General features: G+C 46.7%; 1 protein-coding gene across 7 annotated transcripts in view; it reads right to left on the bottom strand.

The window, feature by feature from the left end:
- Positions 1–473: 473 nt before the first annotated feature.
- The window catches only part of MAB21L3 (mab-21 like 3), a 59,274-nt gene continuing 31,891 nt past the window's right edge, over positions 474–27,856 (bottom strand). For 4 of the 7 annotated variants that reach the window (XM_088799515.1, XM_074318510.2, XM_074318513.2 and 1 more), the window contains 5 exons: positions 24,053–24,193; positions 21,361–21,652; positions 18,678–18,865; positions 17,996–18,190; positions 12,306–13,609 (listed from right to left, as the gene is read on the bottom strand). In XM_088799515.1, the coding sequence (XP_088655641.1) occupies positions 13,376–13,609; positions 17,996–18,190; positions 18,678–18,865; positions 21,361–21,652; positions 24,053–24,193 (1,050 nt within the window). In that variant the 3' untranslated portion in view covers positions 12,306–13,375. Of the gene's footprint in view, positions 1,256–11,844; positions 13,610–17,995; positions 18,191–18,677; positions 18,866–21,360; positions 21,653–24,052; positions 24,194–27,856 lie in introns of those variants that run through there. The other 3 variants (XM_088799516.1, XM_074318515.2, XM_088799517.1) reach the window with 2 other exon arrangements.

The following is a 27,856-nucleotide window of genomic DNA, read 5'->3' as shown; positions in this document are numbered from 1 at the left end:
TGGAAGGCACAGAAGATATAAAACTGAGTCTGAGACTATGTTGGCAGGGAGCCGTGGGCTAAGAGAGAAGTTTGCAGGCCTCTGCAATCTGTGTTTGGTGAGTAGAGACCGTGAGCCAGCCACGTTGCACATACGGGCACTAGTGGGTCATGGCAAAGGGCAAGAAATGACTTTACTTTTCCTGGGAGCATGAGGCATCAGGCCGACGTTTTAGGGAAGGCAACCGTATGGCTCCTGCTCTTGAAGCCACAAACCGTAATGGTTGGAAGAGGTGCAACCCTAGGAGGACGTATTTCAGGGGAGAGTAAGAAAGAACCCAGGTGCTTCTCAGGCAGCCCGAGGTTCTCCTGGGAGACCAGCATTCTTTCTTCCTTCAGAATCCAGAATGGGAGGTTTAGAAACAATATTGTTAAAATATCCCCATAGCCAGAAGGGGGGCAGACAGCCTGCCTTAGTGTTGCCCAAATAAAGCCAGTCGAAGGACCAAGGATCATCCTGAACACATTTCATGATGATGGAATGCTTTATTTTCATTTAAGAAACAATTTCTCACATGCCGTCTCATTTGGTTTTCCGATTCCGTGAGGCATGTGCTATGATCCCCATTCTACAGATGAGGAAGTTGAGGCTCAGAGAGATGAAGACGCTTGCTCAAAAGCTCTCAACAATTCCAAGGCAGAGCAGGAACGAAATCCGGGTCTGGGCCCTGCCCTTCATCCCCTCTCCTTTCTGGAGTGAGGCTCTCACACTGAGAATCATCTCTAGGGATTGTGAAGTTGACCAATGCAAGATGAGAATTTCCCTTTTATTTTAATTCTGAACTTCACAATATATTAACAATTGCTCCTCTGCTGGGGGGTATTTGTTTACATGCTTCCCCAATCCATGCCTTCCTTTTTCCCTTCCTCTCACAAAGACACGCTGAGGGACTACGACACAGACAGGACGACGTTTGGCATTGTGGAGGTTACAAAGATAAATGAGACTCCGATTCTTCCCTCTCAGGGGTTACAGGGTCGGATTTGATCACCAAGAGGCATGTTACCAGGAGGCTGTAATGAAGGCCGTGAATCCAGGAACTCGTTCCTCTGCTGTACTTACTGGACCCTGTCATTTCTTCGCGTGCTTCCTTCGGTTCCGTCCCATCATCAGCAAGTGCCCTATGAGCTGGAACTCATTTGTCCCATTCGCCACTGCTTCTCAGTGCCCGGAACAGCACCTGGCACATAGTTGGTGCTCCATAAACATTTGTGGGCTGAATGAATAAAGAGAAATTGGTCTTGAATGGGGGCCTTCTGGAAAGTTTCAAGGAAAAAGTAGCATTTGCACTAGGCCTTGATGAAGAGGTAGTGTTGACAGGTAGGTAAGGGAGCTGTGCGTGTTTCAGACAGAACATAGGGGACGTGGGGACAGGCAAGGACAGTGGGGCTGTGCGTGAGGGATGTGAGTCTGGCTGATGCACAGGGTACATGTGGGAGGGAAGGCAGGTTGGGCCTTCAGCAAGGAGGGCCCCGGATGGCAGCTGTTTGTTCAGTGGGCCACAGGAAACCATTCAAGTGTCTGTAGTGGGGAGGCCTGTAGGTTGGTGCGATGGATCTGGTGGTGACACTGTACATAGGTCAGTGGGGAGAATGACAGCATGTATGCTGTTGAGGGTATTCAGGGCAGTAGCGAGAGCTCACGTGAGAGGTGACATGGGCTTGAAGTGGGTAGAAGTTGTGGGACGGTAAAGAAGAGGGCACTTCACAACCAGAGTGTTCAGGTCTCAGGAACCGAGTGAGTGTGGAGGACGAAGAACAGCGAGACTTCAAGGATGGTATTGAAGTTCCCAACTCAGAGGCCAGAGAGAGAAAAGGGGGAGTCAGGGGAGTTAGCTGAGAAGAGGGGAGGAAGGGAAGGGTGATGTGTGTGGTTGGCGCATCTTAACCCGGAGTGGCCGGTGGGATGCCTGGTGAAAATGTCCAGCCAGCTGTCAGAATGTCAGAGATATGGGTGTGGCCTGACAGGCTCTGTAATCAGTGAGCCAAAAATAGTCAACAGCGCTGGGCTTGCCTTGGATGGCAGCCTGAAGGATTGTGGGCTGCAGAGCACCAGGCTCGGAAGGGACCTTGGGACTCACTCCTCTTCTGTACAGAAGGGGAATCAGAGGTCTGGAGAGGTTGGGTGACTTGCCCAAGGTCACGCAGCCAATTTGTCCTCTCTGATTCTTATAGGAGGTCAACTAACTTTTAGGTGATGGGAATATTAAAATTGAAAAGCTCCCAGCTTACATCTCTCTGTGCAAAACTGACCAGGGTACTAGAGTAATAGGAATATAGAGAATGATCTCTGTCGGTAAACGTAGCTGCCACCCAGATAAGAGCAAGGTCCTAAAGGAATCAGAGGCAGGAGGGGTGGTGGCTTGGACTTTGTTTGTTTGTATTTATTTTGGTTTTGGTACGCTTTTGTCTCCTAGGGTCTCCCGCATAGCACCCCACAAGGGCCACCGCTATAGACGATCAACTTATTCTGAGTCCTGAATTCGTCACCTCTCACTGAGAAAATGTTTCCAGACTCCTGGGAGACAGAGAGCAGGAAGAAAACCAAGGCTCACACTGCACCCCGAACTCCTTTCTTTCTCACCTAAAGGACATCGGTCCAATTACAAACTCATGGACTTTTAAGAAAAGCAAACAAAATCCCAAGCACATGGCAAAGGTCATCTGGCCCGTGGGGAGAGTGAATGATTAACTCCTGTGAAAGTGAGTTTTGAGGATTCTGTTTTACAGCGTTCAAAAGTGCAACGAGAAAATTTTAGCCCGGGGCAAATTCTAACAGCGGCTCCCTCTCCCACCCATCATCCCATGTGCTCCACCCTTCCCCCCTTTCCCTAAGGACCTTGACCATGTCCACGTGAGGAGTGTCCTATGTCAAGAGCACAGGGTGTGGGCCCTTCCCCACCAGCTCCCTCTCCCTTGGTTCTTGCAGGCTCATCTGGTTGCAAAGCCAGCAGGAAATGCTGAGGTCTCCAGAGCCCACGGCCTGGTCTGCTTTGTCTCTGCTGTCACCTGCACTGTGAGACATTCACTAGGACAAATGCATAAAACATGGCTCTGCTCACTTCCAGCAGGGTGACCGTCGGGGAGCTCCTTTTTCTCTCGGAGCCTCCACATGCTCATCTGCAAAATGGGTTTATGATGCTTACCTTCCTCAAAGGGTTGTTGGGGGGATTAAATGAGATAAAGCATAACACACCCCAAAAATGTACCTGGCACATAGGAACTACGGGTGCATGGTGGGAGTTTTCCTTTCTTGGAGCATCCCTTCCAGCCTTCTCGCAACCCTCTTACCAGGACGCCTCAGGGCTTCTACGTTTCCCTGTCCTTTCCCCCGCATACGTTACCCAAGGGAAAGGAGTCCACCAGAGCAAGACAGCTGTCCTCCCTTTCCTGCGGCCCCTCTAACCCTGCAGGGGAGGTGGCTGAGCGCCCTGCAGCGGCACAGGTGTCTGTGCAGGAGCTGCTGTCGGTACTGAGGTGGACTTGACTCCCCTCATGCAATAAACACCCCTACTGAAGAGGGGCCCAAGAGAGCATGGTCAGCCCTGTGGATCAGACCAACCTTTCTGGGTACCAGGTGAGTTGAAGGGTCACCCCAAGGGTGCAGGGCTCAGGTGGGGGCCGCTGTGGGTGCGTGCTACGCCCCCCCCGCCACCCCCCAGCGCAGGCACGGGCGGAGGTCTGGCAAGCTCCTGAGAGCAGCACGGGGACACTGCACTTCGCGGGGTGTGGTCTGGCAAGGCCCGCAATATCCCCGCCTGCTCTCGGGAGGGGGGCCGAATTCCCCCGGCTGGTCGGAGCCCTGCAGTTGCGTGGTCGGCTCAGAAAGGAGCCGCGGGCGCCCCCTGCTGCTTCAAACTCACAGCGCCCCGGAGACCCATCCCTTCCCATCTTCCCCTCCAGCCTAGCCTGCTGAGGGTGTGACCAGGCCCCGCCCTGCGCAGGGTGGGACGGTCACCTGTTCCCCCCCACTCTCTGGCTCCTCCCCACTCCTTCAATAGCCCTTGTCCTAGTCACCAAGGGCACAAGTCACTCATGGTGACCCCTAGACAGAGAGAGTCAGGGTGGACCTTTCTTGAGGTCCCTCACGTCTCACCAAGTAGGCAAAGAGCATCTTGGAAGGAGGCAGAAGAGGAGAAGAAAGAGCAAGATGAAAGGAAGGCCCTGCTGAGGGGCTGCGATGATGGGGAGAAGCTCGGAACCCAGAGCTCAGCTCCCTTGGCCCCCCCTCCCCCCAACACCACCACCACTAAATGTCCGAAACCGTGCCTTTCACCACACCAGGGCAACCTGGCTTGCTCACCTGGTCTCAGACGTGAAACCACACCTTGGGGCACTCATTAGTGAACACACAGCCTCCTAATATCCTAACATCCCTCTGTGCCCTGAAGAGGGAGGTGCCATTTTACATGATACTCAAGAGCTCTGCCTCAGGTCCTTAGGGCACTGTGTTCATTTACATTGACCTTCTCTCTCACAGGAGGACTTCTCACTTGGTCTTTTGCATTTGGTGTTCAAGAGTTAGGCCCCTTGACAGGAGATGCACAGGTTACAAAGCCTGAGAACACAGCCAAAAAATAAAGCTGGTTGAATGAGAGGAAATGAACGGTCTAGACTCAGAGATAACGAAAAGCAACAGGGACCTTCTGCCAAGACCACTACTGTTTGTTCCCATGCTTGGCAGGAAGGGAGGGGGAAGAGGCCTGAACTCCTTTCTGAGGTGCTTTGTTTAAATGAAAAGTGTGTGTGTGTGTGTGTGTGTGTGTTTGCTCATACAATGCACAAAATGCCCATGTTGGATCCGGTCGAGCTGGCTGTCTCCTGCAGCAGCAGCAGCAGCTAAACGAGCATCAGCGGGCGGTAGCCCAGGAGGCTGGGGTATGGAGCCGGCCCCTCTGCAGCATGAGTGAGCATCCTGCAGCAGGAGAAGCCAAGCCCTTCCTGGAAAAGACGCTGCTGAAGCCAAAGGTAATTTTTCTTTCTCTAACGCTAAAGATGTGATTCTGCAGCCTTCACAATATTCCTTTGTAGGGGAAAGAGCCTGGCCTGAGAGTCAGAAGGCCTGGGTTCCAGTCCAGGCTTTGCCACGAAGCAGATGACTGTCACGGAGCAAAATCATTCACCCTTCATCCAATTATCTGTCCATTTAACAAATATTCACCGTGCGCTTGCTATGTACCAGGCATTGCTCTGGGCGCAGGAGATACTGCAGTGAATGAGACAACTCTCTCCCAGCAAGGAGCTTACATTCTAAGAGGGGAACAGGAGACCCACTATGGCAAAAGTAAAGGAAGGGACAGATGATGGGGTGCTCTGTGTGTTAGACTGCCAGGGAGGAGTGGGCTGTGACAATATGCGGGGCAAGGGATTTCTGAGCGAAGGAGCCAACAGGTACACAGGCCCTGGGACAGGCATGAGCTCAGTGTGTTAGAAACAAAGCAAGGAAGCCAGCATCCTGTGGCTGGAATGAGGTGGAAGGAGTGGTAGTGGGTGAGGGCAGAGAGCAGGGCAGGAAGCAGATCCTGTGAGCTTCGTGGGCCATGGTGAGGAGTTTCAGTTTTTTCCTACGAGGGATGGGAAGCCACTGGAAGGATTTAGAGCAGGGAAAAACCATGATTGGATGTGCACATTGAAAAGACCACCCTGGCTCTTGTGTGGGGAACCCTGGTGGGATGGGGCGGAGGGGCAAGAGTGGGTACAAGGAAACCGGTTAGGAAGCCTGTGCAGTCTAGAAAGGCGAGGAGGAAGGCTTGGCCTGGGGCTGGGGGCAGCGGACCATGTGGGAGTCCTACCTGGACTACTTTTAGGAAGAAGAGACAAAGGATTTGCTGGTGGATTGAAGGTGCTGCGTGATGTGATGGGAAGAGAGGGCTGGCTGAAGGACGGCTGCTGCGTTTCCGGCTGAAGCAAGTGGTGGAAAAATGACTCCATTTACTCAGGTGAGGGGCACGTTTGAGAGGGAAAATCGGTTCAGTCTGGGACACAAAACATTGGAGCAAATCATTTTTTCTCCTCTCTTGGCCTCTGCCTTCTCACCTATAAAAGGAAGGGGCTGCCTGCTCGATCACCGGGATCTCTTTGTGGTGATGATGGTTATTTTCCCTCATTCTTCCACATTCCCATGTCTGTTAAACCCACCAATATATTCTGAATTCAGAGAAAAGTGACAGGACTCTTTTAATTCTCTTTTGATGAGGGAAAAAGAGGGAGATTTTGAGAGGGAGGGAGCGCGGGGGGGATGGGGGGAGAGAGAGAGAGAGAGAGAGAGAGAGAGAGAGAGAGAGAGAGAGAGAGAGAGTCCCCACGTCCCACAAGGAGTCCTGCCCATGCTGATGTCCTGACAACCAGGAAATAGGAAACAGGGTGGGGGGCATGGGGAGTGAGTCAGAGCAAAGGGCACAGATGAGAAAGAATCACCAAAAATGTATGCCTGCCAAAGTTCAAGTTAGATTTCGTTTCCTACATTTCTTAGGTTTGCATTTTAGACTTTCAATTGCAGATTAGCTCAACATTTGAGATCTGAGCCCAAACAGTCATTCAACCTGTCTAAACTTCAGTCTCCTCCAAGCTAAACGTGAGGGCCTCTACTAGCTCTTCAAGCTAGAAAATTCTATGATTCTGTTGCTTTTGAGGAAAGAAAAAACCCAGATGCATGTAAAAATCCAAGAAACTTGAGACTGGAATGGATAGTTTTTGAAGGAGTTTTATCAACACTTTCATTTAACACTTTATTTACTGGGCACTTACTTTGTGCCAGGGTTGTAAAGATACAATCCTGAAAATACAGATAAAGTCTGTAGAGAGAAGAGAGAAGAGAGAGAAGGAGGAGGATTATTAGAAATGAAAAGCAGTCAGAGAAAAAAGCAGACCCATACAAAGAAATAACAAATAGTCCAGTGACTGACAATAGATAGCAACAACAGAAGCCAGTGGAAAAATATCCTCAATGCGATGAGAAAAATGTTGTGAACTTAAAATTAAATACTCAAGGAAACTATCTTTCAAGAATGGTGGCGAATCAGGACAATTTTCAACAACTAAAGAGCGTAAGGATAGTGGCAAATCTGTGAATAAAATAAGACTTTTGTACAATAATAACCAGAATATCCATTTTATATATGTATATGGTGCGGCGGGGGGTAAGGGGTAAGGGGCCAAGAGGCTAAAACCAAAATCTTGGGTCACACAATAGCACATAACGTGGAAGGGGAAATGATAGGAGCCAAACTTTCTAGGGTCCTTGTTAGAGAACATTTAAAGGTATTGGTTAACTTTTGACTTTAGTCTATACAGTTTAGTCTATATATGCGAATAGCCTTGGTAATCATTAAAAGGACAGAGATAGGATATGAATCTTCCAAACTGGTAGAGGGGGAAAGGAATGAAAAAAAGGGGGGGGGTGATAAATTATTTAAAGGCAAGAAGGTGGGACAAGAGGCAGCGGAAGATTTATAAAATGGGTCAAACAGAAAATAAATAACAAGAGAGTATCAATAAACCCAGATGCATTAATCTCCAGAATAGATATAAATGGACTAAACATTAGAATCAAAAGACCTCAACTGTCAGATGGGAATTTTTAGAAAATCAGCCATTTACAAGAGACACAGTTATCAACAACATAAAGATACAAATAGATTGAAAGATAAAGGATAGAAAAAGATATACTAGACAACTAGTAACCAAAATAAAGGGGTGTCACAATATTACTATCAGACGAAATCAACGTTTAGGTAAAATGTCTACATTAGCTAAAAAAGGTCACCTTGTAATGACAAAAACTTCAATTAAATGGGAAAACATAAAAGTTCTAAACCTATATGTCCCTAATAATATAGTCTCAAAGTATATTAAGCAAGAGTTTGATGGAACTATAAGGAGAAATTTTAAAATCCACGATCAACATGGGAGATTTTAAAACAACTCTCACAGTAAATGTTGTAAAATGTAGCCAAACTGAAATCTGTAGAAAATTCGAGCAGTGCATGATGTGGCTGCCATTTATTGAACTTTGTGTCTAAATCTGTATACTTTCTTTGCATGCACAGAGAACAGTAAAGAAGTGGGCTACAAATGCTGGCCTCAGCGAGTATCACAGGATGGGGGCTTTTCAGACCACTTTCTCTGACAACAATGCAATTCAGTTAGAAATCAATAACAAAAACATAACGAGGAAACCCAATGTGCTTGAAAATAATAATTTTTAAAAACTTCTAAGAACCTCATGGGTCAAAGAGGAAATGATGGGAGAAATTCGAAAATGAATAGAAATGAAAGAAGATGAAAATACAATATACCAAAACCTATGGGATTCCACAAAAATGGTATTAACAGGAAATTTATATACTTAGAAAAGAAGAAAAGCTGAGGATTTCTGAGCTAAGAATTTAATTTAAGAATATATATATATATATATATATATATATATATATATATATATATATATATCAGAATAAACCTAAAGAAAACAGAGAGAAAGAAAGATAGCAGAAATTAATGAAATAGAAAACAAATATGTAATAAATAAGATCAACAAAACTAACAAGTGATTATTTGGTAAGTGTCTAACAGATTTATCAAGAAAGATGAACACAGATGCATCAGAATTTAAATAGATAATAATAAAATATTATGAACACTTTTATGCCAGTAAATTCGAAAACTTAGATGAAATGGATAAATTCCTAGTAAAATACAAATTAACAACACCTGCTAAGAAGAAATAGAAAACCTGAATGTCCTTTATCCCTAAAAGAAAATGATTAATAGTTTAAAGTCATCTGACAAAGAAAACAGAGTCCCAATTGGCTTTTCAGATGAGTGTTACAAAACTTTTAAGCACACAGATTATTCTCATATTATTGGAATAGAATTAAAAAAACAACAACAACAGAGGCATTTCCTAACTGGTGAAAGGCACAACTATAAAATTTTAGAGAACATAGGAACCTACCTCCATGAACCTGAAGAAAAGCGAAGGATTTCTTAAATAAGACACAAAATGTGCTCCATTATAATGGAGAAAGCCACTGAAAATTCACCTACATTAAAATGGAGAATTTAGATTGGCGCTATTATTTCGGAAGATATGTTGATGTCACCTCATAAATTTAAATACACACATATTTGAACCTGAAATTTCACTGTTATGCATATACCCTTAAAAAACTTGAGTGCGTCAGAATACACATATAAGAGGTGCATCAAAATAGTTCAAATCACTAAAACTGGAAACAACCCATATGTCAGTTAGAATAACATAAAGTGGAATAATCTTGCAGTGGAATATTATTCAGTAGTGAAAAGGAACATACCACTGGCCTCATGCGCCCACATGGGAGAGTATCAAAAGCATATTGTAGACGTAAGAAGCAAAGCAAAGAAGACTCTATACGGTATGATTCAATTTACACAAAGTTCAAAAACAGGCAAAACTAAAAAGATATTGGGATGACGCAAGTCCAACTTTGTTGATTCTACAATACACCTCTGCACATCTTAATGTCTAAAATTGAGACGCATCTTACAATCACTGGTGTTCTGTAATTACATTTCAAAGCCACACTTTTTCTTTCTTAGCCATGAAATAATGATGCATTGCACAATTGTTGGGGATTTAGGTTCAATGAAATGCAATAGGTAGATGGTTACAAAAATAAAAATCTATGAAGAAAAGCAGAATGACCTACATCAAATGTGGAATCATGATTACCTATGTCAGGGAGGGAGGGGCTAGGGAACGGAAGGGGCACCCAGGAGAATTCTAAAGTACTGGTAATCTGTTACTTTTTTCCATCCAGATAGTGAGTGTGTTGTTGTTTAATTATTACTCTTTAGACCATTTAGACTCTCTCGTGTATGATTATTTTTCACACACACATATACACAAGAGTGGTGAGGCAGTGGAGACTCAGGTATAATAACTCAGGGAGCTGGAGAGTAAAGGGAGGAGGGGGGCAGGCAGACGCTGCAGGACAACACGGAAATAAAGGGAAAGACGTCCCCAAGAAGCTTGGAGGCAGCAGTCCATCACACGTGGAGAAAACAAGAGAGATATTTCCTCTATTTTAGCAAGAGGAACAAAGAAAAAGGCGGGTTTATGGAATTTGTGGTGCAATTCTGTGCATGTTTTCCTTGTGATGCTTTCTAATTTCTTTATGAAGAATTCATACGTGGGGTGAAGGTAGTTGTCTGGAATGGCAGAGATGGACAGATGGCCACGAGGGCAGGCATCTAAATTGCTAAACATTTATTCGACTCCATGCCAGGTACTAGACAAAGAGCTGTTTACATCCATCATTCCGTTTCGTCTCATCAAAGCAATGAGGTATGTATTCTCTCACGATGCCTGTGTTAGTTTCCCAGAGTCACCATAACAAAGTACCACAGACTGCGGGGCTCAAACAATAGAAAACGATTTTCTTGCAGTTCTGGAGGCTGGAAGCCCAAGATCAAGGTGCCAGCTGTGTCGGTTTCCCCTGAGGCCTCTCCCCTTGGGCTTGCAGATGGCTTATTTGTCTCTGCACGCCCACCCATGATCTCTCTTCCTCAAGTTTAAAGGGATACCGGTCCTGTTGTATTAGGGCACCACCCTAACAGCCTTCTTTCAGCTTCATCACCTCTTCAAAGACCCTTTATCCCAATACAGTCACACTCAGAGGTATTGGGGGTTAGAGCTCAACATATGAATTTGAGGGGACACGACAGCCCATAACAATGCCATAAGGAAATGGAGATTTACGGAGGTTGAACAACTTGCCGGAGCAGGCGGTTACAGTGTCAGAGCTGGGATGCGAACTCCACCAGATCAGTTACAGTGGCTGAATACCAACCATTCCACTATAAAACAATCCTGCGCCCAGAAGATTGGAGATGAATAGGAGAGGTCTTTTGGAGAATTAAAAAAAAAAAAGGCTGACCAGAATAAAGGAGTAGTAATATTATCAGACTTTTCTGAACCGCGTAATCTGTCCCCGGAAGCAGAATGAGCTGAATATGCCATAGTCCCCAGGATGGACTATCCTCTAATAGGTTCCCTTTGTAAATCGGAGCTTCAAGCAGAAAGACTGTGAATTTTGGCCAAAGTGGCAGGAAAGAAATGATTTAGCAAGAGCTGGAATCCACTGTCCCTGCTTGCTTCCTTTTTTGGAGAAGCCAGGTGTAAATTATAGGCAGAGGAAGGTGACACCTGCTGGGCTGAGAAGGGACGGGGTGGGAACTTGGCTCTTTTCGTGAGTGGTCGCCCACTGCCCTCTGCTGGCCAGCAGTAGGAACACTCAGGAATCTGCAGCTAGCCCTACTTCCTCCAGAAACCACAGACCTACAGGGAAAGGTGGGAAAAATCTACTGGCATCAATGTGGAGTGTGTCAGTACCATCCCTCTCCGTACACATGCACACATTTCAAATCAATGGTACAGTCAACTTACACTTTTTAACATTCTGTGACTGCAGAGCTGTTTTAAAACTTGCTCAGCTGTTTTCTTTCATCATTAAAATAAATAAAAATAAAGCTTGCTATATCTGACACCTTCTCAAAAATGTTTCCCAAGACCCAAGAATGAGAATTTGAATGCAAGTTTTGACGATTTAACAAAACACGGGTTTGCTCATCAGTTCATGTTTTCAAAAACTGTAAACTCATTGTATGCTTGGAAAGATTTTTATCCCCCCAACATTTTAAAACCACGATTTCCTATGTGAAAGCCCAGGAACCCCGCCATTTGGTTTCAGTAATTTTGTAAAAATAATTGGTTTCCTTTTCAAATGTGACTTCTCTTTAAAAAAAAAAAATCAACAGTTCATGCTTTTAGAAATTTCACTGTTACATATTTGGCGAAAATGTTCTAAGTCATAAAGGATTCTCTTAAATTGAGAAACATTAAATAAATGCCAGAAGAAACCATTGATCTCACCAGAACTACTAGAATTCCTGATAAACATGCTGTACAGGATATGTGGCCTTGGGACCTCAGAAAAATTCAAAATATGGAGCTCAAGAGTGCCTTCCCTCCTCCTGACCCTGGGTGAGCCCCAGACCCTGTTTATGCAGACGCTAGAATGAACACTTAAAATGCAAATCAGATCATGACACCGGGAGAGGCCAAAAGTCACACCTTTCATTTTAGAATAAAATACAAATTCCTTACCAGCTTTCCAACGCCACGTGACCTGACTGACGAGGGGATGCTTCCAAGTCTTCACTGGCTCCCTTCCCTTCCCCTTACAGCTGTTCACCATTGTCATCCTTCAAGGATCTCTCTGTGGCTCTATTTCAATATTCTGTTTATTCCTTCAGGGCACTTGCTACAGATTGTAATAATTGCGTTTATTTATTGGTTGTTCATCTCCTGTCTCCACCATTAAGCATCATCCATCAGGTAAGCCTTGTCCATCTTGCTCTTTGTTGCATTCCCAGTGCCCAATGAGCATATATTTATCAATGAATGAGTGAAGGAAGGAAGTGAGCAAAGGGAGGTGTTGAGACGTGAATGACACCCGAGTCATTCCACGCAGGTCATAGCACTGAGCTCATGCATAGATCTAAGGTAGTCCCATCCCTGCCCCACAGCATGAGAAGCAAGGAGAGGGCAGTGGTGAGAGGAAGGTGGCGGACAGCGCTGCCCTTTCATCTTTGACTGATACTAGCCATCAAAACCACTTCCTCTACTTGGAGAATGAACACCAGGGATGCAGAGAGAACCACAAACCTGGAACCACCGCTTAGGAGAGCTGGAGAGCACTGAGGGCTACACAGGCAGGCTAACGCATCGGATGGAATCGTTTAATCAGCGGGAAGGTTACTGACGCAGGATGCAAACGCTAGCCACTAAACCAGTGAGGAACACTGTTAATCCAATGCCTTCTCCTTGAAAGAGCCCCAGCACAGTCCCAGAGGCTCCCAGCCCTGCCCTCAGGGAGGCATGGTAATAGTCCCATTTCACAAATGGAAAAATAATGAGCCTGGGGTCAGTGGGATGGAGAAACACTGCTGGGCAGCAGACGGATGCCTGGCCTTCCAGGGTTCCCCACCCGACTACCAGCACCTGAGCAAGGGAAAATAAATTCAGAACTGTCACCAGTTCAGAATCTGTGGCTTGGGGAGGCCTGATGAGAGTTGTCCCCATAAGAGGTAGCTAGGGAGGGCTGAAATGCTTGCTTGGCTCCACAGATGCCTGGGCCAGACATCCGAGGACACAGGCTTTCCCTCTTGAGCGCTACTGGGCCGATGTAAATTGCTCTGCCATACGTAGCTTCGCTCCTGAGCATGTGACTGGAACAGTCCACAGAGGTCAAGCCAGAAATGAAATGTCCAAGAGCCCCCAGGCTGGCACAGCCTCAGGGCAGGTCCATCTGGGGGTCCTTCAGGAAGAGGGCCAGTTTCTGGGCCACGGCGTCCAGTTCACCTGAGTTGGCATACCGAAAGAGGTTGCTCTTTGGCACGAAGAAGTGTTTGAGAAAGTGCTGGCTCACACACTTGTACAGCTTCCTCACCAGGCGCAGGAATCCTTTGCTGAAGACCTGCCAGTCGTTGGAGTGGGGGTATTTCTCACAAGTCCAAAAGAGCACTGTCTGTGGAAGGAGGACGTGGTGTCAGAACAGGCATCATTCCCGACAATGGAGGGGCTTATCTTCAGAAAGACCACTGGGCTCCCATGGCTTTGGAAGGGGCAGAGAGGCTCTGCCCTGAATTCATGACCCCCACCCCGCCCCAGTGCGCTCTTGGCCTGTCCTGCTGGTCTCCTGTGCCTCTCTGTTAATTTCCTCGCTCTCCACTGACATTTCCCAGGACCCCCACCCTACCCGCACATGCTTTTGCCTCCAACTTGACAGGGAAAATGGAAACCCTCATGCCCACAGACCAGACCGTCCTGCGGACATCAGCGTTTTCTGCTCTTCCGAGCTGCATGTGCCACTCCTAGCTGGGCAAATCCCTCCCTCCTTCCAGGAACCGTATGTGATGGGTTTCCCTTCCTCGCTGGCTTTTAAACCCCTTCCAAGCTCTTCTGCTCTCCCATTCCACTTCTCTCTCCTGCCCTAACTCTCACCTCTGCAAATCCCGGTCTCTCCAAAGAACGCTCTCACAGTTCTCTGCCGTCATGCCCTCTCCCCCACTTCCCTGCCTCCAGTATGGATACTTCTGCCATCAGTTCTGAAAGCGGCTCTCCTGAGATCCAGTCATCTCCACATTGCTAAACCCAGCAGGCCTTGTTCGGCCCCGTACCTCGCCTTTCAGTGGAATCTGATTCTCTCATCCCTACCCTCTGTCTTGCACCATTCTTCACTTGCCTTCCAAGAAATCATACTGTCTGGGTTTCTCTCAGCATTATAGCTACTCCTTGACAGGCTTCTTTTCCTGTACCTGCCTTTAAATGTTGGAGTTTCTCAGCACTAGGCCCTCCTCTCCTCTTATTCTATCTTCCTTCCCCCACAGTGGCTTTCATTCCTACTGGATATGGCTGATTTGCCATCTCTTTCCCCAGCTCAGGACTTTTCACTGACTACCTCACCTGGCATTTCTTGAAAAATCTGAAAGTCATTTCAGTCAACATGTCCAGACTGAACTCACAGGCTTCCCCCACAAACCTGCTCTGCCCCCAGAGTTGCTTAGCCAGCCAGTTATGTAAGACACAAACCCAGGCGTCCACCAATCCCAATCAAGCCCTGCCAATCCTCCTGCCTAAATATTTCTCAACTCTACCCACTTCTCTCCATCTCCAGTATTACCATCCTCTCCCACCTCTTCTCACCCAGACCTCTGCAGTGGCTGTCGAACCAGTCTACACCTAAGTCTTGTCACCATGGAATCTGTCACCAGTCACACTGCAGCCAGTGTGATCTTTTTGAAATACAAATCTATGATTCTTCTTTTCCAAAATCCTTCCAAGTCTTCCCAGTGCTTGTTAATGAAAAATACAACCCTTAATACCGTTTGCTTTGCAAGGTTTGGTCCCGACGTTCCTTCCCAGCCTCATCTTGCCCTACGTTCTTCCCTGGCTGGTGTCACTTCTTCCGCACGGAGCATACTTCTTTCCCCCCTTTATCTAGGAAACGCTTTCATCAGATCCAATTTCCCTATGACACCCATGAAACATCCTCTTTGCCGTGTATTTCTCATAAGCAGCAATGATTACGGTAGTCGCTATTTTTATATTTCCTACGTATTCCCGACTAGACTGTAAACTCCATGAACGCAGAGGGCTCCTCTGGTTTTTCTTCACTATGATGTCACCAGCACCCAGCAGAGGGACTGGCCCATGGGAGGCAGCCATTGAATGTTTATTGACCAACTGAAATAATGTATTAACTCATGGCATGGTTTAGATGTTGAGTATTTTAAAACATAGTCTTGACGAAAAAGTAAAAAGAACAGTCTTAGGTTCAGAGCAAGATTTTGAACATGTTTTGATTGAGATTATATTGCTTTGAGTGAGTTGGAGAAAATTTCATGATAGTCAAGGTTACCTAGATACAAAAAATAATTGTATATTAATTCCTCTTGTCGCTAAGCTTTTATCTCCCCAAGCACACTGAAACAGTGACACCCGGGATCATCTTTGAGTGGGTTTTAGAAATAAACAAGCCAATGAAAGATAAACTCTTCCTTCACGTGAAATCACTTTAGGGAAGAGCCTCTTTGGAGAGGAGGTGACGACTTTCTAGGTCAGTGTCAGACGGAAGGTGAGGTGACCATGCCTGGCTGTTGTGCAGCCCTGCACACTCGAGCCATCATCAGGGATAACACCACTGTCCCCAGCCACGTCCATCCGATGCCTAAATGTGAAAGAATCCTGCCCTTTGATCAAGGGTAGACTGGTGAAAAGGCCATGAGTCCTGTTTCTATGTGTCCATCCTTCTCAACAAACAACCCCCTTTTAAATGCCCATTCTTAAGAATGCACAATGTTATTGTGCCATGTAGGGGGTTTAGGGAAACAGACAATGTTATTGTGCCATGTAGGGGGTTGAAACAGACAACCTTTAAGGAGTTGCCCTAAAATCTTCTAGATGACTGAGACATAACTGGAATGAAAGCAAATCCACGGGTGGAATGCAGTTTTGAGAGCAGTCAAGGGCTGGGAGGCCCATGGTGGCCCTATTCAATCTTGCCTAAAATATCCATGCCACTTAAAGTGTGTCATCCATCGTAACTGTGAAGCGATGATGTCAGTGGTTAAGATTGTGGGGTTTTGATGTGAGACAGCCTGGCGTTTGCTTCTCAGCTCTAACTCGTCCTAGTGTGGTCTGTGGAAAGGCAAGGAAGCAAGATGCTAAATCCACCAAATGAATTAGATTGTTTTCAGAAAGCCCATGCCCTCAGCCCAGAACAGGTAGGTGTATGTTTTTTTAAAGGGGAATGTACCTGGGGACATGTGAAGACTGTTGAAACTCCAGAGTAAAGCCCCCGTATGTGCAAATGAGATATTAACAGATTCTTGGGCAGGCCAGGAAAGACAGATGATCAGAAAAGATAAGAAAGCAAAGACTAGTGATGTTAAGAGGGTGTGGGGGGAGTTGAATACGATGTGAAATCATTCATTCATTCGATCAACACATATTTGCTGAGCAACTACTGTGTCCAAAGCACTGGGAGAGAGAGTAACGTACAAGAGCAGCAATGTGTAAGAGCAACACCGTGCTTGCTCTCCAATAGATTACGTTAGAGCTACAAGATTAACGCACGGCTGGAAAATGGTTGTCCATTGCACGAGAGGAGACGCAAGTAGACGCACGCAAGGAAGGCAGCACACAGGCAGGTGGCCACCCCAGGGGCCTGCCCTCACCTGTGCAGAAAGTCAGAGAGAAGGGCCAAAGCTGGGCTGGGGCTGTGCGGTCTGTAAGCGGCCCATCCTTCCCGACCCCAGTGTGCTGCACACAGTGTTACATGAGAGTCAGTTCGCCCTGCGCAGTGGGAGATTGGAGAAAGAGGAGTAGAGTGTGATCAAAGGCCACCTCCCCAGGGGAAGGGCCCTGACCCCTCAGTCCAGGTTAGTTAGGTTCTGCTGCTCTGAGCCCTCAGAGAGCAACGTTCTTTTTCTCCCTGGTGCTCCCTGCCTTGTGGGATTCCTCACACACCTGCAGGACTGTGTGACCAAAGTCTGTCTCCCCTGCTAGACCACAGGTTCCACGAGAGCAGGACCTACGTCTGCATTTGTTCACCATGTGCCTCCAGGTAGAGAGTAGGTGAGGTGCGGGGGTAGATGTCTGGCCCACAGTAACCTCAGCAAACATTTGCTGAGTCAGTGAGTGAGAGAGTGGGTGCATTTGGGAACGTGTAATGTTGGGTTTGGGGCAAGAGGTGGCAGGTGCTGGCAGAGCAAGAGAAAAGCTATGCCCAATGATTTGGAACCCGGAAGTGTAGGTTTGCAGCAACGTGCTAATGTCCACATTTCCTGGTTTCCTCCCTTGTGCAGAGGGTGTGGGTACGTGTGTGAGTGAGGGGCTGTGCTTGGGTTAGAGCGGGGACTGAGGGAGTCAAAACACAAGGGAAAACATGAATTTATCTGAGGTGTGAGCAATTCGCAAGATTTCACCAGACTGTAGATTCATTTGTAAACCTCAGCAACGTTTCTGGCCCAGGGTGGGCACTCGTGTTGGTTTCTTGAGTGAAATAAAAGGAGGCGAGAGATAGTGACAGAGAAGAAAAAGAAAAAAAGACACACACACACAAAAAAGAAAAAACAGAAAAGAAAAGGAAAAGAGGGAAGTAGAAAGAAGGGATGCAAGTGGAGGAGATTTTACCCTGGCCAGGGGTGTTATGGACACATAGACAGCCCGGGTTTATCTACCTCCATGAAGAATAATTTGTAGGACAGCAAATAGGGACACTAGAGCCCCATCCTGAATTCGTCTCACACACACACACCCTTCCGCGTGGCTCTGGCCAGGCCCAACAGGAGATGCAGACAGGACCTACCCAACCACAGCTGCCCTGGGCCCTCTATGGCCACACACTCACCTGCAGATGGTGGGATGTGATAACAGGCCTCTCTCCTGGACACCAGACATCCTCCTTCATCTGCCTCATGGCCTGAAAACACTTCCTTCGGCAGCCCCCATCCTCGTCCAGCTGCTCCAGCAGCATTTGCTCGGCCTGCACGAAGCTCAGCTGCCAGTGATAAGTGGACCGGGCCAACAAGGTAAATCCAAATGACTGGAAGAAGAGAAACATCGCGGGAAAATGAGGATGATGCTTGCCCACATAGAAAACCATCTCCAAAGCAGTCCACTAGTCTGGGGGACCAGCCCCAGGGCAGGCAGTACATCCTACATGGGGACCCAGAGGGAGCCTCAAGGCAAAACCCCTTGCAGTTAATTGGAGAGGCTGTGCCCACTTACCCTCGGGCAGTGGTTCTCCAACTTGAGCCTATACCACCATCATCTGGAGGGCTTGTTAAAGCACAGATCGCTGGGCCCCACCCACCAAGCCTTATTCGGTAGGTCCAGAGCGGGGCCTAGGAATCTGCATTTCTAACAGGTTCTCACGTGCCGCTGCGGGTCCTGGGGCCCACACTTTGAGCACTGCCGATCTAATGAAACCTCAATTTTCCTTTTGACGCTGGTTGGCAGTCAGTAATGCTGCGGTTGGTTAAGCTGTAAGCGTCTGAGCTCTGGTGAGCTGGGGCCCTGTCCACCAGTACCTTGATGCACCCCACTCTCTCTCGGGAAGGCCAGCGCGTCAGACACCAAGGCCACCGAGGCCACCGAGCTTTCTTGGACCAGGCGTTGGGGATCTCCACCGCGGGGGCCAGCTCTAGTTCCACCTGACCTTGGGATGTTTCCACGGCAAGCCAAACCGCAATGCTGTTTGTTAGCATGCTGACCTTTCCTGGTGGGAAATGAACAGGCAATGAGGCGAGAAAGCTCGGCTCCGTGCAAGCACTCAGAGAAGGGATCTGTGAGCAGCGGCTCTGCCCAGCTCCTTGCAACGGGCGGCCCAACTTTCACAGTGTTGGTAGCTTGCCAACCAGGATGTTTATGTCAAAACTAGACAATTAGCCAAGTAAATATTGATAGGAGCATTGCTAGAAAAATCTCGTGGTTGGTGCGGTTTTCTTTTTTCCTTCTCCTCCCTGCCCCAAAACTTTTCCACTACCATTTCTTCTAAATGAATAGATTCTTTTCAGAAGTCTCACCTGGAGGAAAGAGATACTGAATACAAAGGAAAGGTATAGTATTTGCTCCTATAAAATGAAATCCAACCATTCTTCTATATCGCCCTCATTCCACCCAGATGTCCGGACTTTGTTTAGGATGACCTTGATCCCCTTACCTATTCATCTGCCTTTGGTGGCGTTCGGTTTAACCCATCTTTTATCTGAGTCACAGGCTCTCCTCCGATGGTATTTGGTCCCACCACCCATTAAGCCAGCCTTGGCTCAGATGTATGTAGCATCATGAGCCCTTGTAACCGCAAAATAATTCAGTGTGGTGGCATTGCCACTGGCTGAAAGAGTTGAGTGAGCAGAAAGAAGCCCTCACGTTCCTCATTTTCCAACCAGGCAGAGAGAGGGAGAGCAAGTTTTCCAGCTCCTGTACTAAAATCCGTTTCTAGGCTGTTCCCCCTTCTTTCACAAGCTACAGAGTAATTTTGTTTGTTCGCCTTCATGACAGATAAGGATGAGCCCTCTCGGATCAGGATTTATTATTTTGCGTTTCCTTGCTCAGAGAAGATGGAAGCCCCGTCATTAATTGTGTCAGGCTGTTCAACAAGAAAACAGGCTTCTCCTGAGCTGGGGTGTGATAAAGCGCTCACTGTCTGCATCTCATCAGAGCTGCCCAGGCAGGAACACGACAACGTCTGGCACTTCGGCATTATTTACTGAGATTTTCTCATCAGCCTGGCCGGTCTGAACCTCTCCTATGCACTTTCACTGCTGACAGTGTCACAAAGGGGAGAGGTGAGCAAATGCTGGAACCCCCTGCCTCGCTCTGCTTACTTGGTGTGTGACCTTTGGCATGTTACTTAATCTCTCTAAATCTCAGTTTGTCTTCATCTGTAAAACAGGTAGAAAAATAATTCTTACTCTGTAACGTTGCTATGAGTACTAAATAATCCACGAAAGCGTCCTATACATGGTAACAATCCATTAAACATGAGCTATTTCCAGGACGGCACCTTTCTGAATTTCTGTCTAAGCAGGAAAATGTATATAAAAATCCTTTACTTTCTGTATGAATGGCATCACGTATTGTTTGGCAGTTAGGTTTTTCACTTAATTGTCTAGCATGGGCAGTTTTACTAACTCTGTGTTTGTGTGTACACACATACCTCTTTGTTTTTAAAGGCTGCATATTAGTCCACTAGGCAGACGTAGCTTATTTATTGAGTTAATTTTCTTTTGTTAGCCATGTATATTATTTCTAGTTATTTGCTATTATAGAGCCTATGGCGGTGTATATCCTTGTGAATATTTCTTTGTGTATCTGTAGTAATAGATTTCTAGAACTGGAATTGCTAAATTGCCAAGTAAGCATGTTACAAAATAAAACTGGACAAATTGCCCTTTAAAAAGTAGGTACCCATTTACACGTCCAAGAACAATGTATGAAGAGACCCATCTACTGAGCAAGGATCACATTTTTTCATCTCTGTCAACCTGTTAGGTGTGTTCATGTACATTTATCAACATACATGTTAGATGGAACATTTTTAAAAAATTTTTACTAGCCATTTATATTCTTTTCTCAAGGGTTATGTTTCTTTGTCATTTACTTCTGTTGGTCTGTTCGTATATTTACTTACTGGTTTATAAGTACTCTTGTGTAATTATGGAAACTCGCCATTTTTCCCAGTTTGGAATGCACCTCTTTACTCTGTGAACAAAAGGTACGTGTGCACGCGTGTGCCCGTGTCCCACACTGCACCGTAGCTTCAGATTAGGGGGTCATCAAACTTAATCAGTTCTTCATGGCGTCTGGATTTTGTGTTTGGTTTAAGTCCATGGTTTCCAGATGTGTTCTCTCCACACACTGATACCCACAAAGGTCTGAGGTTTATGAGTCGTCTGTTTTTTGAAAAAGGTACCCAAGTTCTTAAACTAACATCCTGGAAAGGGTGCGTAACCCAAAGCCGGCCATATCTGTGCCAAGGCAGTAATCTGCTCCAACCCACAGGAGGGAGCTGGGACTGAACTCCATTCTTCCATGTGTCACAGCAGAAAAAAGAGCTACATCATGTGATGGGGCCTGGACAGGTGTAAAGAGCACGTGATTGTTTTCTCAATGTAGGGTCACGAGCTCCAGGTCACACCCAAGCAGAGGATTTTTAGAGCAAGAGGGAAATGCCAGAAATGTTCCTTGTACTTTTCTCCATCAGCTCACCTGACAGGCTACAGGTTTCAATTGCGTTTTCTACCAGTTTCCGGAACACCTGGAGGACCTTGGCGGGTACAATGTCTCCCTCGATGTTCACATCTGCCTCGTGCCACTGCCACAGGCTCTTCATAAACTGCTGTATCTGCAGCCACTGCTGCAGGCCCTCCGGGTCCCGCAAGGGGCAGGGCAGCCTGGTGCCCTCCAGGGTGTAGTACCTCCAACGCTGCTCCCTGGTCTCCCTGTACCCAGCCAGGCCCCTCACCGGGACTGTGACAAGGAACTGGTTGGGGGCCAAAACCTGGGGACAGGAAAGGAGAGAGAAAGAGGGTGAGTTCACAGATGTGGGAAATAACAGAAGTCCTCGCAGAGCCAATCTGTTGAGCCAGGCAGCTCAGTTAAGGACTCAATCCTCGGCAACGTACGAGGTGGGCAGGAAACCGCATCTGCCTGAGCATCCGTCTTTGTTCTGTCACGAACACACTGTAACGCTTTGGGCTGTCAATCACCCCACTGAGTCTTGGTTTCAGGAATCTGTAAGGAAGAAGAGTGAACTAGACCTGAAACACTAGCGGCATCTAACGTTGAGGGGGAGAAGAAAACGCAGGCAAAGGAACTAGTATCCACTGAGTTCCACACATACAAGCAAGCACTGCAGTTCTTGTATGAGCCCGTTTGATCCTCACGGTCACATAATAAGACGGGCTTTGTTGACATGTCTCAGATCAGGAGCCTAAAGCTCAGGGGGGCTCTGCCATCTTCCCAGCAGGTGACAGACCCAGAACTTGATTGCTTCTTCAATGGTTACTTTTCTATCCTGGGCTGGTTCTCAGTCAAAAATGAATAACCTGGGATAGGTGAAAGGTCTGGTATGAAGAAAGGGAGGGAAGGGATGAGAGAAAAGGTAAAACAATTCTGCAAATGCCTCTCGATCTTTTTGCCTTGTTCTGATAACCCCTAGCCAGTATTGATGACTAATACTTAGAAAATCACAGGGAAAATGAATGCCTGTTTGTTGAGACAATGTGAGCTATTGAGATGAGTCTAAGATTAATGAGAAAAGGGAACAATCAGAGTCTACCTGCTCCCTTTCCAGAGGAACAAGTTAAGCAGTGGTCAGGGTGACAGTGGTCAGGCCAATAGTCCAAGGGGTAGAACAAATTAGTCAATAGCATACACAGTCCCATCAAAGGGACCTGACCTTTGATTATATCATGACAGCTCACTCCACCCTGCACCTTTCCCATCAGTCAGCTGTACACTGGAAGGGCCACTTCCTCGTCACAGAAAGTTCTGACAATGGAAGTTGGTCAACCTTTGCCCAGGGACCCAGTCACTGGCCAATTCACAGATGACCTCCAAAAACAGCCACCACGGATTCTGCCTCATTTTCAGAGAATAATAGTTTGATGTTTTAGATGGTGAGGTCACGTGACTTCTGGTATCCACAGAAAGGTGGTGGGATTAAAAAAGGGTGGGGGAATCAAAACCACAGTGTTCAAAATCTATACATCCTTGGAACCCACTTACATGTGACTCCAAGAGTACAACTACCATGTTGCTAGTCACATATAAGTAATGCTTAATAAATACTTGTTGAAGTTGGTCTAAGAGAAGGTAAAACCAATTTTCAGATGCCCCACTGCAACTCTTTTCCAAACTTAATATGCAGGACAGGATGTATATAAACACATGATATATTTCAAACTATGAATTCTAAGTCAGACCCCAGAAGGAAATTCCCTCAGATAGAGCCCTAGGAAAAGTGATGTTATGTTTCTATTCCTAGTCACCGGTCTATTTTTGTTTAATTTAGGTTGGCCTGGGAGGTAGCGGTGGGCACATGAATAAAGGGTGGAAAGGGATGGGAGAAATTCATCCTGGGATGAATTTCCTAAGATCTGACTGTTTCAAAATGCACAGGACCCAGAATCTGGTGAGTGGTACCTGTTCTTTTGTTCACACACTAATTCTTTTGCTCACTCATTCATCCATTCAACAGAAGGTGAATGTCTGCTGGAGGCCGTGCACCATGCTGGCTGCTGGAAATGGAGGAAACAAGAAACACCATCCTTACAATCAAGAACTTACAGTCTGGTGTGAGGAAATAGGGCATGGATACATAGAAGTGTAATATAAGTGAAAGGGGTTCTTAGGTTCTAAGAAAAATCGAGACAAAGGAGCACAGAGATGCAGAATAACTCAGCGCCTCCCTTCCCTCATCTCTAAAAGGACCATCCCTAATGTCCATCCCACCAGGTCATTTGCAGGTTGGAGTGGGATCATTTCTGTGAGGGCAGCTTTGTCCACACCACAGGGTTGCCTGAATGCTGGTTGTCACACTCTGGCTCTGGTGGCTGAGGGATTCCTCACCAGGGACAGGGAGAACAAGGCTGCTCCTGCAGTTTCTAAGGGCCACGTCTTACACTTTCTTCCTTCCCCCACCTGCAACCCATAGACTATCCCTTTCAACTATTTTCCCAACAATGCCCTGAATGCCCTCTGCCCAGTCCCCAATCTATTAAGTAGCTGCTTGATAAATGAATGGGTGCTCGACTGAACGTTAATTGTTATATTGGCATGTGCTTTGGAAACAGGAAGTATTCTTAGTGGTGTGAGTGCCTGTCACATACTGAGTCCCGCCCACCCCACGACCTGGGCTCTCAGGGTGGGCACCTGGAGACAAGCGAGACCAACTCACCTTAATGTTTCCATTGTACGTGAAAGAGTAAGGGATGGCTTGAAATCGGATATCGTGGTGGCTGATTTCCGTGGTCAGACGGCAGATGACTTTCTGCACCTCCTCCACAGCCTGGGAAATGCACTGGCGTCTCAAGTCCACCTGGGTGGGAAGGGAGCGGCAAAGACGGTTATTTCCAACGCAGGCCCTGAGGCACTGGCATAAGGAAGTGATGGGACCGGGAGCAGTGGTGGGTGACCACAGAAGCGCAGCCCCCAAATCCCTGCCTTCCCAAGAACCCCAGGGCAAACGTTAGGTCTGAGGGTTCTCCTCGGTGCTTCTGTGTTCTCTTGTAAAAGAGAAGAACCCGTTCAATGTTTATCTCGTACCTACCACGTGGTAGGTGCCCATCTAGGTGATGGGCACAGCAGTGAGCAAGATAGTAGCGAACAAGACAGAGACATTTGCCCTCTGGTTGAAAATACAGGAGATATATACATATATATGTACACACACGTGTATAATGTAATATCTGGTATGCTAACTCCTCTGAAGAAAAATAAAGTAGGATAAGAAATTCGAGAATAAACAGGTTGCTGTTTTGGGTCAGAGTCCGGGAAGGCTTCTTGAAGGAGGTGACATTTGAGTGACCCCTGATCACAGGTTGGCCCTTAAAGTAGGAACATGCTTGCCAAGGCTCGAGGGCCAGCACGGAGGCCACTGTGGCTGGAGCTTGGAAAAGGAAAAGGAAGGATGACAGGAGATGAGTTTGCCAAGGAGGGGCCAGACCATCACGCAGTGGAGAGACTATTAAATGGGACGATAAGACCTGCTGATCAGGTTTGTGACATTAACCAGTGTGACGTGTGTTAACATGCAGCAGACGATTTCCCGCCTATGTTTTCCATAAAGGATGCTTCCCTTCTCCTCTGTACCCACCCCTCTGTTTGCTACTAGATCTGTAAGAAAGGGCATGCACCTACGTTTCTTCTGACTCTGCACAGCAGGTCTCTGAGAACTGGAAAATACCCACAGAAAACCGAATGCTAAAAAAATATATACCTTAAGAGATAAATCCGGTTTAGGGAAATAGACGAGGTCTGACAATTAAGTTCGAGACATTTAAGTGACGATGTTGCTAACCTTTTTTAATATCAGAGGGATTATTCATTATGAATTTGGACCAACTGGACAATCAGCCAACCAAGTTTACCATTTGGAAGTGCTGAAAAGGCTGCGTGAAAAAGTTAGACGACCTGAACTTTTCGCCAACAATTCATGGCTCTTGCATCACGACCATGCACCAGCTCACACAGCACTGTCTGTGAGGGAGTTTTTAGCCAGTAAACACATAACTGTATTGGAACATCCTCCCTACTCACCTGATCTGGCCCCCAGTGACTTCTTTCTTTACCCAAAGACAAAGCAATTATTGAAAGGAAGACATTTTGATGACATTCAGGACATCAAGGGTAATACAACGACAGTTCTGATGGCGATTCCATTAAAAAAGACCCAAAATTGCTTTGAAGGGTGGACTAGGCGCTGGCGTCGGTGCATAGCTTCCCAAAGGGAGTACTTCAAAGGTGACCATAGTGATATTCAGCAGTGAGTATGTAGCATTTTTTCTAGGATGAGTTCGCGAACTTAATTGTCCAACCTCGTGCGCTCATCCAAAGGTAACTTTCTTGAGCGTTTGCAAACTACCAAGATTCTGCATCTTCCAGAGTGTGCAAGTGCAAGACAGAAGGTGGTCACAGAGGGGCAGGTCATTCGCCATGCCCCAAAATAAAGGAAAATGCATTAGAAGCCTGTGGTGAAGGGTCTTCTCCAGCATAGGGCTTCTATGTGCTGTGATTCCACTCCACTTGGCCAATTTTTGTTGAATATCCACAGGTTCTGTACACCCATGTTGTCAAGAGGTTTACAGATGAAACGACAAAGCAAGACAAATAAACTGGAAACTAAAATCACAGCAATCTAGTCCTAGGTGAAGGTTTGCACAGATGCTCTGGTTACACACAAAAGGGAAACTTCATGTCATTTGGGGGTTGGGGGCCCTTCCTGGAGACATGGAGTGTCGGAGTTGTATTTTCAAAGATGAGTAGGAGTTAGCTGGAAAGAGAAGGCTACAAAGGCTGTTCTAGAAAGAGAATATGGCATGAGGAGCACAGGGGAACACTACAATTGTTCCAGTGTTGCTGGAGCAGAAATTGCCTTGGAGGAGGATGATAACGTGGGAAAATGAATAGTGAGAGGTCTTGAAAATAAAGGAAGAGAATTTTGAGAACAAAGTCAGCAGTACGTGGCTGAGTACGATAAGGCCTGAAAAATGTCCATAGAGTTTGGCAACTACAACAGGCTCAAGGTGTTCAGAGAAGCGCTGGGCATGAAGCCAGATAGAAGTGGGTTAGGAGGCAACGGGAGAGGAGCAAGTGAAGACCGCAGTAAGCGTTCCTCCAGGAAGTGTGGCTAAGGAAGGAAGAACAAACAAATGACACCAACAGGTGTTTTTTTTCAAAATGACACACAGGTTTGAACATGTTTAAATGCTGAGCGGCAACAGAGAGCAAAACCACTGGGGAAGGATTTCCCAGCCAGGAAGAGTTGTGCAAACCTGGAAGCCTGGTGAGGAATTCACCTTGGGTTATCAGAAGGAAAGAAAAGGACAGGGAATGGTGGGAATCCGAGAGATTTCCTATCTGATGTCTATTTTCTTTACAGAGCAGGAGACAAGGCAATGTGCTGAGAGTGAGCTGGAGAGGTGGAAAGTAGGGGACTTCAGGGTGACAGCCAGGAAATAGCTTCTCTAAGAACGTGGGTCTGTCTGGGCACATGTGGAAGATTGCTAGGCAGTGCCAAAGCAGCTGTGGGCGGGTGCATGACACTATGGGATATCGGTGGGTTCGGTTCTAAGATATTCTCCAGCACCACAGGTAACAGCTGAGGTGTTGTGGTTAGCGTGCGCTGGGCAAGATCTGGAGGAGGGTAAAAGAGCAAGGAAGGGTCCCCGTGGTGGGCCATGTTTTCCAACCTGGGCAGTGGATGGACAGAGCCAGTTTGTCTGATTAGAATAGTGGGGACAAGGAAATGAGGGCTTAACTAGATCGAACATGGCAATCAGATAATATTCGCATGTAGTTAAGTTCTCAGAGTGTTTTGAGGACTAAGGCGAACCCCCCAAAATCTCCCGGTCCACTTTGTGCATCTGTAGCACTCAAATATTAGTAACACAGCCATGACTCTGTATTATGTGTTACATTTTGTTTCTCAAGTTAATAAGCTAAGAAAGACTCATCACCATGTTGACACTACAAGATAATTTTTAACTGATAAAAGCTTGTGTGTGTGTGAGAGAGAGAGTGTGTGCATTTATTCACCACACAATAACCAGCCCATTGCAACAAGTTCTCCACTGTGAATCTCTTCCACAAATTACGCCCTCATTCGATGGTGGGATTTTCTTACTGGGCAGGACAACTTCACACACTCATTAGACGACGCCTAGAAGCTCTTGCCCGTTATACATCTTTAAGACCCATTTTGCTTTCTGCAGGTTGAAAGTCAGAATAAGGGAATACGTTCTGGGCCCAGAGCCACAAATCCTGGTTTCGATTTTCTTCAACCATCGCTTCTGTTGCAATTTAGACTCAGGATCTTAGAAATTGGAAGGAACCTCAGAAATCACATTGTCTGGTGTCACTTTTCAGAAAGGCAGAATATAAAGTGGGTCTCCTAGTGTCACATGGGTAGTCAGCAGGACTGGACTTAACGCCCAGGTTCCCCGACTCCTTTTTCGGTCACACTGTGGCACACCCTCAAGTG

The sequence above is a fragment of the Rhinolophus sinicus genome, chromosome 7, assembly GCF_057876585.1.
Source record: "Rhinolophus sinicus isolate RSI-liver-muscle chromosome 7, RSI-T2T, whole genome shotgun sequence".
NCBI lineage: Eukaryota > Metazoa > Chordata > Mammalia > Chiroptera > Rhinolophidae > Rhinolophus > Rhinolophus sinicus.
The sequence above is the reverse complement of the archived record's forward strand: the minus strand, read 5'-3'. Positions and strand labels throughout refer to the sequence as shown.